The following is a 10,000-nucleotide window of genomic DNA, read 5'->3' as shown; positions in this document are numbered from 1 at the left end:
CTTCCTAGGTCTCCGTCTTGGGCTCCTGGGCGACTTCCTGGGTCTCCGTCTCGGGCTCCTGGGCGTCTTCCTGGGTCTCCGTCTCGGGCTCCTGGGCGACTTCCTTGTTCTCCTTCTCGGGCTCCTGGGCGACTTCCTGGGTCTCCTTCTCGGGCTTTTCGGCGACTTCCTGGGTCTCCTTCTCGGGCTCGAGGGTGACTTCCTGGGTCTCCTTCTCGGGCTCCTGGGCGACTTCCTGGTTCTCCTTCTCGGGCTTCTGGGCGACTTCCTGGGTCTCCTTCTCGGGCTCGAGGGTGACTTCCTGGGTCTCCTTCTCGGGCTCCTGGGCGACTTCCAAGGTCTCCTTCTCGGGTTCTTCGGCGACTTCCTGGGTCTCCTTCTCGGGCTCTTCGGCGACTTCCTTGGTCTCCTTCTCGGGTTCTTCGGCGTCTTTCTGGGTCTCCTCTCTGGCTCTTCGGCGTCTTCCTGGATCTCATTCTCGGGGTCTTCGGCGTCTTCCTGGATCTCATTCTCGGGCTCTTCGGCGACTTCCTGGGTCTCCTTTTCGGGCTCTCCGGCGAATTCCTGGGTCTCCTTTTCAGGCTCTTCGGCGACTTCCAAGATCTTCTCGGGCTCCTAGGTGACTTCTTTGGTCTTAGAGACAACATAGTTTTTGATGTCCTTCGCGAGATCCTTAGCTTTGAACTTATCCAACACTTTGAGCACAACTCGCCCTCAATTTTTTTCCCGGCGATGTTTTTGGAGCTCTAACAAGAGGTCTTTGATGTCCTTCAACGTATTTATACTTTTGGCCCCATCCACCCCTTTAACTGCATCGACGATGAAGGCAATAGCCTCCTTGGCCTCCTTATCGGGGTCGTCGGCGACTTCCTGGGTCTCCTTCTCAGGTTCGTCGGCAAATTCCTGGATCTCCTTCTCGGGCTCTTCGGCGACTTCCTGGGTCTCCTTCTCGGGCTTTTCGGCGTCTTCCTGGGTCTCTTTCTCGGGCTCTTCGGCGACTTCCTAGGTCTCCTTCTCGGGCTCTTGGGGGACTTCCTGGTTCTCCGTCTCGGGCTCTTCGGCGACTTCCTGGGTCTCCTTCTCGGGCTTTTCGGCGACTTCCTGGGTCTCCTTCTCGGGCACTTCGGGGACTTCCTGGGTCTCCTTCTCGGGCTCTTGGGCGACTTCCTGGGTCTCCTTCTCGGGCTCCTGGGCGACTTCCTGGTTCTCCTTCTCGGGCTCTTGGTGGACTTCTTGGGTCTCCGTCTCGGGCTCTTGGGGGATTTCCTAGGTCTCCGTCTTGGGCTCCTGGGCGACTTCCTGGGTCTCCGTCTCGGGCTCCTGGGCGTCTTCCTCGGTCTCCGTCTCGGGTTCCTGGGCGACTTCCTGGGTCTCCGTCTCGGGCTCCTGGGCGACTTCCTGGTTCTCCTTCTCGGGCTTTTCGGCGACTTCCTGGGTCTCCTTCTCGGGCTCGAGGGTGACTTCCTGGGTCTCCTTCTCGGGCTCCTGGGCGACTTCCTGGGTCTCCTTCTCGGGCTCCTGGGCGAATTCCTGGGTCTCCTTCTCGGGCTCTTCGGCGACTTCCTGGGTCTCCTTCTCGGGCTCTTCGGCGATTTCCTGGGTCTCCTTCTCGGGTTCCTGGGCGACTTTCTAGTTCTCCTTCTCGGGCTTCTGGTCGACTTCCTAGGTCTCCTTCTCGGGCTCGAGGGTGACTTCCTGGGTCTCCTTCTCGGGCTCCTGGGCGACTTCCAAGGTCTCCTTCTCGGGTTCTTCGGCGACTTCCTGGGTCTTCTTCTCGGGCTCTTCGGCGACTTCCTGGGTCTCCTTCTCGGGTTCTTCGGCGTCTTTCTGTGTCTCCTTCTCGGGCTCTTTGGCGTCTTCCTGGATCTCCTTCTCGGGGTCTTCGGCGTCTTCCTGGGTCTCCTTCTCGGGCTCTTCGGCGACTTCCTGGGTCTCCTTCTCGGGCTCTTCGTCGAATTCCTGGGTCTCCTTCTCGGGCTCTTCGGCGACTTCCAAGATCTTCTCGGGCTCCTGGGTGACTTCTTTGGTCTTAGAGACAACATAGTTTATGTTGTCCTTCGCGAGATCCATAGTTTTGAACCTATCCAACACTTTGAGCACAACTCGCCCTCAATTTTTTTCCCCGGCGATATTTTTGGAGCTCTAACAGCAGGTCTTTGATGTCCTTCAACGTATTTATACTTTCGGCCTCATCCACCCCTTTAACTGCATCGACGATGAAGGCAATAGCCTCCTTGGCCTCCTTATCGAGGTCGTCAGCGACTTCCTGGGTCTCCTTCTCAGGTTCGTCGGCAAGTTCCTGGGTCTCCTTCTCGAGCTCTTCGGCGACTTCCTGGGTCTCCTTCTCGGGCTTTTCGGCGTCTTCCTGGGTCTCTTTCTCGGGCTCTTCGGCCACTTCCTAGGTCTCCTTCTCGGGCTCTTGGGGGACTTCCTGGTTCTCCGTCTCGGGCTCTTCGACGACTTCCTGGGTCTCCTTCTCGGGCTTTTCGGCGACTTCCTGGGTCTCCTTCTCGGGCACTTCGGGGACTTCCTGGGTCTCCTTCTCGGGCTCTTGGTGGACTTCCTGGGTCTCCATCTCGGGCTTTTGGGGGACTTCCTAGGTCTCCGTCTTGGGCTCCTGGGCGACTTCCTGGGTCTCCGTCTCGGGCTCCTGGGCGTCTTCCTGGGTCTCCGTCTCGGGCTCCTGGGCGACTTCCTTGTTCTCCTTCTCGGGCTCCTGGGCGACTTCCTGGGTCTCCTTCTCGGGCTTTTCGGCGACTTCCTGGGTCTCCTTCTCGGGCTCGAGGGTGACTTCCTGGGTCTCCTTCTCGGGCTCCTGGGCGACTTCCTGGTTCTCCTTCTCGGGCTTCTGGGCGACTTCCTGGGTCTCCTTCTCGGGCTCGAGGGTGACTTCCTGGGTCTCCTTCTCGGGCTCCTGGGCGACTTCCAAGGTCTCCTTCTCGGGTTCTTCGGCGACTTCCTGGGTCTCCTTCTCGGGCTCTTCGGCGACTTCCTTGGTCTCCTTCTCGGGTTCTTCGGCGTCTTTCTGGGTCTCCTCTCTGGCTCTTCGGCGTCTTCCTGGATCTCATTCTCGGGGTCTTCGGCGTCTTCCTGGATCTCATTCTCGGGCTCTTCGGCGACTTCCTGGGTCTCCTTTTCGGGCTCTCCGGCGAATTCCTGGGTCTCCTTTTCAGGCTCTTCGGCGACTTCCAAGATCTTCTCGGTCTCCTAGGTGACTTCTTTGGTCTTAGAGACAACATAGTTTTTGATGTCCTTCGCGAGATCCTTAGCTTTGAACTTATCCAACACTTTGAGCACAACTCGCCCTCAATTTTTTTCCCGGCGATGTTTTTGGAGCTCTAACAAGAGGTCTTTGATGTCCTTCAACGTATTTATACTTTTGGCCCCATCCACCCCTTTAACTGCATCGACGATGAAGGCAATAGCCTCCTTGGCCTCCTTATCGGGGTCGTCGGCGACTTCCTGGGTCTCCTTCTCAGGTTCGTCGGCAAATTCCTGGATCTCCTTCTCGGGCTCTTCGGCGACTTCCTGGGTCTCCTTCTCGGGCTTTTCGGCGTCTTCCTGGGTCTCTTTCTCGGGCTCTTCGGCGACTTCCTAGGTCTCCTTCTCGGGCTCTTGGGGGACTTCCTGGTTCTCCGTCTCGGGCTCTTCGGCGACTTCCTGGGTCTCCTTCTCGGGCTTTTCGGCGACTTCCTGGGTCTCCTTCTCGGGCACTTCGGGGACTTCCTGGGTCTCCTTCTCGGGCTCTTGGGCGACTTCCTGGGTCTCCTTCTCGGGCTCCTGGGCGACTTCCTGGTTCTCCTTCTCGGGCTCCTGGGCGACTTCCTGGGTCTCCTCGGGCTCGAGGGTGACTTCCTGGGTCTCCTTCTTGGGCTCCTGGGCGACTTCCTGGGTCTCCTTCTCGGGCTCTTCGGCGACTTCCTGGGTCTCCTTCTCGGGCTTCTCGGCGACTTCCAAGGTCTCCTTCTCGGGCTCGAGGGTGACTTCCTGGGTCTCCTTCTCGGGCTCCTGGGCGACTTCCTGGTTCTCCTTCTCGGGCTCCTGGGCGACTTCCTGGGTCTCCTTCTCAGGCTCGAGGGTGACTTCCTGGGTCTCCTTCTCGGGCTCGAGGGTGACTTCCTGGGTCTCCTCCTCGGCCTCTTGGGCGACTTCCTGGGTCTCCTCGGGCTCTTCGGCGTCTTCCTGGGTCTCCTTCTCGGGCTCTTCGGCATCTTCCTGGGTCTCCTTCTCGGGCTCTTCGGCGACTTCCTGGGTCTCCTTCTCGGGCTCTTCGGCAAATTCGTGGGTCTCCTTCTCGGGCTCTTCGGCGACTTCCTCGGTCTCCTTCTCGGGCTCCTGGGCGACGTCTTTGGTCTTAGAGACAACATAGTTTTTGATGTCCTTCACAACTTCCTTGGCCTCCTTATCGGGGTCGTCGGCGACTTCCTGGGTCTCCTTCTCAGGTTCGTCGGCAAGCTCCTTCTCGGGCTCTTCGGCGACTTCCTGGGTCTCCTTCTCGGGCTTTTCGGCGTCTTCCTGGGTCTCTTTCTCGGGCTCTTCGGCGACTTCCTGGGTCTCCTTCTCGGGCTCTTCGGCGACTTCCTGGGTCTCCTTCTCGGGCTCTTGGGGGACTTCCTGGTTCTTCGTCTCAGGCTCTTCGGCGACTTCCTGGGTCTCATTCTCGGGCTTTTGGGCGACTTCCTGGGTCTCCTTCTCGTGCTCTTTAGCGACTTCCTAGGTCTCCTTCTCGGGCTCGAGGGGGACTGCCTGGGTCTCCTTCTCGGGCTCCTGGGCGACTCCCTGGGTCTCCTTCTCGGGCTTTTCGGCGACTTCCTGGGTCTCATTCTCGGGCTCTTCGTTGACTTCCTGGGTCTCCTTTTCGAGCTCCGTGGCGACTTCCTGGGTCTCCTTCTCGGGCTCTTCGGCGACTTCCTGGGTCTCCTTCTCGGGCTCTTCGGCGACTTCCTGGGTCTCCTTCTCGGGCTCTTCTGCGACTTCCTGGGTCTCCTCGGGCTCGAGAGCGACTTCCTGGGTCTCCTTCTCGGGCTCTTGGGCGTCTTCCTGGGTCTCCTTCTCGGGCTCCTGGGCGACTTCCTGGGTCTCCTTCTTAGGCTCCTGGGGGACTTCCTGGGTCTTTTTCTCGGGCTCTTCGGCGACTTCCTGGGTCTCCTTCTCAGGCTCTTCGGCGACTTTCTAGGTCTCCTTCTCGGGCTCCTGGGCGACTTCCTGGTTCTTCATCTCGGGGTCCTGGGCGACTTCCTGGGTCTCCTTCTCGGGCTCGATGGTGACTTCCTGTGTGTCCTGCTCGGGCTCCTGGGCGACTTCCTGGTTCTTCATCTCGGGCTCCTGGGCGACTTCCTGGGTCTCCTTCTCGGGCTCTTGGGCGACTTCCTGGGTCTCCTTCTCGGGCTCCTTGGCGACTTCCTGGGGGTCCTTCTTGGGCTCTTCGGCGACTTCCTGGGTCTCCTTCTCGGGCTCTTCGGCGACTTCCAAGGTCTCCTTCTCGGGCTCTTCGGCGACTTCCTGGTTCTCCTTCTCGGGCTCAAGGGCGACTTCCTGGGTCTCCTTCTCGGGCTCTTCGGCGTCTTTCTGGGTCTCCTTCTCGGGCTCTTCGGCTTCTTCCTGGATCTCCTTCTCGGGCTCTTCGGCGTCTTCCTGGGTCTCCTTCTCGGGCTCTTCGGCGACTTCCTGGGTCTCCTTCTCGGGCTCTCCGGCGAATTCCTGGGTCTCCTTCTCGGGCTCTTCGGCGACTTCCTGGGTCTCCTTCTCGGGCTCCTGGGTGACTTCCTGGGTCTTAGAGACAACATGGTTTTTGATGTCCTTCACGAGATCCTTAGCTTTGAACTTATCCAACACTTTGAGCACAACTCACCCTCAGTTCTTTTCCCGGCGATGTTTTTGGAGCTCTAACAGGTCTTTGATGTCCTTCAACGTATTTATACTTTCGGCCTCATCCACCCCTTTACCTGCATCGACGATGAAGGCAATAGCTTCCTTGGCCTCCTTATCGGGGTCGTCGGCGACTTCCTGGGTCTCCTTCTCGAGCTCTTCGGCGACTTCCTGGGTCTCCTTCTTGGGCTTTTCGGCGTCTTCCTGGGTCTCCTTCTCGGGCTCTTCGGCGACTTCCTGGGTCTCCTTCTCGGGCTCTTCGGTGACTTCTTGGGGGACTTCTTGGTTCTTCGTCTCGGTCTCTTCGGCGACTTCCTGGGTCTCATTCTCGGGCTCTTCGGCGACTTCCTGGGTCTCCTTCTCGGGCTCTTGGGCGACTTCCTGGGTCTCCTTCTCGGGCTCCAGAGGGACTCCCTGGGTCTCCTCGGGCTCTTCGTTGACTTCCTGGGCCTCCTTTTCGAGCTCCCTGGCGACTTCCTGGGTCTCCTTCTCGGGCTCTTCGTCGAATTCCTGGGTCTCCTTCTCGGTCTGTTGGGCGACTTCCTGGGTCTCCTTCTCGGGCTCTTCTGCAACTTCCTGGATCTCCTTCTCGGGTTCGAGGGCGACTTCCTGGGTCTCCTTCTCGGGCTTTTGGGCGACTTCCTGGGTCTCCTTCTCGGGCTCTTGGGCGACTTCCTGGGTCTCCTTCTTGGGCTCTTCGGCGACTTCCTGAGTCTTCTTCTCGGGCTCTTCGGCGACTTCCTGGGTCTCCTTCTCGAGCTCCCTGGCGACTTCCTGGTTCCCCTTCTCGGGCTCTTCTGCGACTTCCTGGGTCTCCTTCTCAGGCTCTTCGGCGACTTCCTGGGTCTCTTTCTCGGGCTCGAGGGCGACTTCCTGGGTCTCCTTCTCGGGTTCAAGGGCGACCTCCAAGGAAGAGGTTACCTGGAAGTGGACCTCGAAGACCTTCCACTTCGTCCTGGGAGGAACGCAGTGGAACGTCTTTTCGGGCTCAAGGGCGACTTCCTGGGTCTCCTCGGCCTCTTGGGCGACTTCCTGGGTGTCCTCCTCGGGGTCTTGGGCGACTTCCTGGGTGTCCTCCTCTGGCTCTTGGGCGACTTCCTGGGTCTCCTACTCGGGCTCTTGGGCGACTTCCTGGGTCTCCTACCCGGGCTCTTGGGCGACTTCCTTGGTCTCCTACTCGGACTCTTGGGCGACTTCCTGGGTCTCCTCCTCGGCCTCTTGGGCGACTTCCTGGGTCTCATCCTCGGCCTCTTGGGCGACTTCCTGGGTCTCTTCCTCGGCCTTTTGGGGGACTTCCTGGGTCTCCTCTTTGGCCTCTTGGGTGACTTCCTGGGTCTCCTTCTCGGGTTCTTGGAGGACTTCCTGGGTCTCCTTCTCGGGATCTTGTGGGACTTCTTGGGTCTCCTTCTCGGGTTCTTGGGGGACTTCCTGGGTCTCCTTCTCGGGATCTTAGGGGACTTCCTGGGTCACATTCTCGGGTTCAAGGGCGACCTCCAAGGAAGAGGTTACCTGGAAGTCGACCTCGAAGACCTTCCACTTCGTCCTGGGAGGAGCGCAGTGGAGGAACGTCTTCTCGGGCTCAAGGGCAACTTCCTGGGTCTCCTTCTCGGGATCAAGGGCGACTTCCATGGTCTCCTCGGCCTCTTGGGCGACTTTCTGGGTCTCCTTCTCGGCCTCTTTGGGGACTTACTGGGTCTCCTTCTCGGCCTCTTGGGGGACTTCATGGATCTCCTTCTCGGGCTCTTTGGGGACTACCTGGGTCTCCTTCTCGGCTTTTTGGGGGACTTCCTGGCTCTCCTTATCGGGCTCTTGAGGGACTTCCTGGGTCTCCTTCTCGGCCTCTTGGGGGACTTCCTGGGTCTCCTTCTCGGGCTCTTGGGTGACTTCCTGGGTCTCCTTCTCGGGCTCTTAGGGGACTTCCTGGGTCTCCTTCTCGGTCTCTTGGGGGACTTCCTGGGTCTCCTGCTCGGCTTCTTGAGGGACTTCCTGGGTCTCCTTCTAGGGTTCTTGGGGGACTTCCAGGGTCTCCTTCTCGGGCTTTTGGGGGACTTACTGGGTCTCCTTCTTGGGTTCTTGGGGGACTTCTTGGGTCTCTTTCTCGGGCTCAAGGGCGACGTCCAAGGAAGAGGTTACCTGGAAGTGGGCCTCGAAGACCTTCCAATACGTCCTGGGAGGAACGTCTTCCCGGGCTCAAGGGCGACTTCCTGGGTCTCCTTCTCGGGCTCAAGGGCGACTTCCTGGGTCTCCTCGGTCTCTTGGGCGACTTCCTGGGTCTCCTTCTCGGCCTCTTGGGCGACTTCCTGGGTCTCCTTCTCGGGTTCTTGGGGGACTTCCTGGGTCTCCTTCTCGGCCTCTTGGGGGACTTCCTGGATCTCCTTGTCGGGCTCTTCGACGACTTTCTGGGTCTCCTTCTCGGGCTCTTGGGGGACTTCCTTGGTCTCCTTCTCGGGCTCTTGGGGGACTTTCTGGATCTCCTTCTCGGCCTCTTGTGGGACTTCCTGGGTCTCCTTTTCGGCTTCTTGGGGGACTTCCTGGGTCTCCTTCTCGGGTTCTTGGGGGACTTCCTGGGTCTCCTTCTCGGGCTCTTGGGAGACTTACTGGGTCTCCTTCTCGGGCTTTTGGGGGACTTCCTGGGTCTCCTTCTCAGCCTTTTGGGGACTTCCTGGGTCTCCTTCTCGGCCTCTTGGGGGACTTCCTGGGTCTCCTTCTCGGCCTTTTGGGGGACTTCTTGGGTCTCCTTCTCGGGTTCTTGGGGGCCTTCCTGGGTCTGCTTCTCGGGGTCAAGGGCGACCTCCAAGGAAGAGGTTACTTGGAAATGGGCCTCGAAGACCTTCCACTTCGTCCTGGGTTCTTGGGGGACTTCCTGGGTCTCCTTCTCGGGCTCTTGGGGGACCTCATGGGTCTCCTTCTCGGCCTTTTGGGGGACTTCCTGGGTCTCCTTCTCGGGCTCTTGGGGGACTTCCTGGGTCTCCTTTTCGGGCTTTTGGGGGACTTCTTGGGTCTCCTTTTCGGCCACTTTGGGGACTTCCTGGGTGTCCTCCTCTGGCTCTTGGGCGATTTCCTTGGTCTCCTACTCGGGCTCTTGGGGGACTACCTGGGTCTCCTTCTCGGGTTCTTGGGGGACTTCCTGGGTCTCCTTCTCGGCCTCTTGGGGGACTTCCTGGGTCTCCTTCTCGGGTTCCTGGGGGACTTCCTGGCTCTCCTCCTTGGGTTCTTGGGGGACTTCCTGGGTCTCCTCCTCGTCCTCTTGGGGGACTTCCTGGGTCTCCTCTTCGGCCTCTTGGGGGACTTCCTGGGTCTCCTCTTCGGCCTCTTGGGGGACTTCCTGGGTCTCATCGGGTTCTTGGAGGACTTCCTGGGTCTCCTTCTCGGGATCTTGTGGGACTTCCTGGGTCTCCTTCTCGGGCTGGAGGGCGACTTCCTGGGTCTCCTTCTCGGGTTCTTGGGGGACTTCCTGGGTCACCTTCTCGGGTTCAAGGGCGACCACCAAGGAAGAGGTTACCTGGAAGTGGACCTCTAAGACCTTCCACTTCGTCCTGGGAGGAGCGCAGTGGAGGAACGTCTTCTCGGGCTCAAGGGCGACTTCCTGGGTCTCCTTCTCGGGATCAAGGGTGACTTCCTGGGTCTCCTCGGCCTCTTGGGCGACTTTCTGGGTCTCCTTCTCGGCCTCTTGGAGGACTTGCTGGGTCTCCTTCTCGGGCTCCTGGGCGACTTCCAAGGTCTCCTTCTCGGGTTCTTCAGCGACTTCCTGGGTCTCCTTCTCGGCTTCTTGGGGGACTTCCTGGCTCTCCTTCTCGGGCTATTGAAGGACTTCCTGGGTCTCCATCTCAGCCTCTTGGGGGACTTCCTGGGTCTCCTTCTCGGGCTCTTGGGGGACTTCCTGGGTCTCCTTTTCGGGCTCTTAGGGGACTTCCTGGGTCTCCTTCTCGGCCTCTTGGGGGACTTCCTGGTTCTCCTTCTCGGCCTCTTGGGGGACTTCCTGGGTCTCCTTCTAGGGTTCTTGGGGGACTTCTTGGGTCTCCTTCTCGGGCTTTTGGGGGACTTCCTGGGTCTCCTTCTCGGGTTCTTGGAGGACTTCTTGGGTCTCCTTCTCGGGCTCAAGGGCGACCTCCAAAGAAGAGGTTACCTGGAA

General features: G+C 59.5%; 2 protein-coding genes across 2 annotated transcripts in view; both read right to left on the bottom strand.

The window, feature by feature from the left end:
- LOC138865749 (nestin-like) overlaps positions 1-5,316 on the bottom strand; it is a 6,642-nt gene extending 1,326 nt beyond the window's left edge. Inside the window, exons 1-8 of the mRNA XM_070137056.1 lie at positions 5,203-5,316; positions 4,276-4,500; positions 3,886-4,008; positions 3,394-3,546; positions 3,052-3,207; positions 2,108-2,350; positions 802-954; positions 460-615 (exon numbers count right to left, since the gene is read on the bottom strand). Coding sequence (XP_069993157.1) covers positions 460-615; positions 802-954; positions 2,108-2,350; positions 3,052-3,207; positions 3,394-3,546; positions 3,886-4,008; positions 4,276-4,500; positions 5,203-5,316 — 1,323 coding nt within the window. The remainder of the gene's footprint in view (positions 1-459; positions 616-801; positions 955-2,107; positions 2,351-3,051; positions 3,208-3,393; positions 3,547-3,885; positions 4,009-4,275; positions 4,501-5,202) is intronic.
- A 537-nt stretch (positions 5,317-5,853) lies between these two features.
- The window catches only part of LOC138865748 (triadin-like), a 9,090-nt gene continuing 4,943 nt past the window's right edge, over positions 5,854-10,000 (bottom strand). The window contains exons 8-12 of the mRNA XM_070137055.1: positions 8,993-9,463; positions 7,624-7,740; positions 7,339-7,461; positions 6,790-6,900; positions 5,854-6,057 (exon numbers count right to left, since the gene is read on the bottom strand). Coding sequence (XP_069993156.1) covers positions 5,854-6,057; positions 6,790-6,900; positions 7,339-7,461; positions 7,624-7,740; positions 8,993-9,463 — 1,026 coding nt within the window. The remainder of the gene's footprint in view (positions 6,058-6,789; positions 6,901-7,338; positions 7,462-7,623; positions 7,741-8,992; positions 9,464-10,000) is intronic.

This window comes from Penaeus vannamei, chromosome 22, assembly GCF_042767895.1.
Source record: "Penaeus vannamei isolate JL-2024 chromosome 22, ASM4276789v1, whole genome shotgun sequence".
NCBI classification, from domain to species: domain Eukaryota; kingdom Metazoa; phylum Arthropoda; class Malacostraca; order Decapoda; family Penaeidae; genus Penaeus; species Penaeus vannamei.
This window is presented reverse-complemented; position numbering and strand designations above follow the sequence as displayed.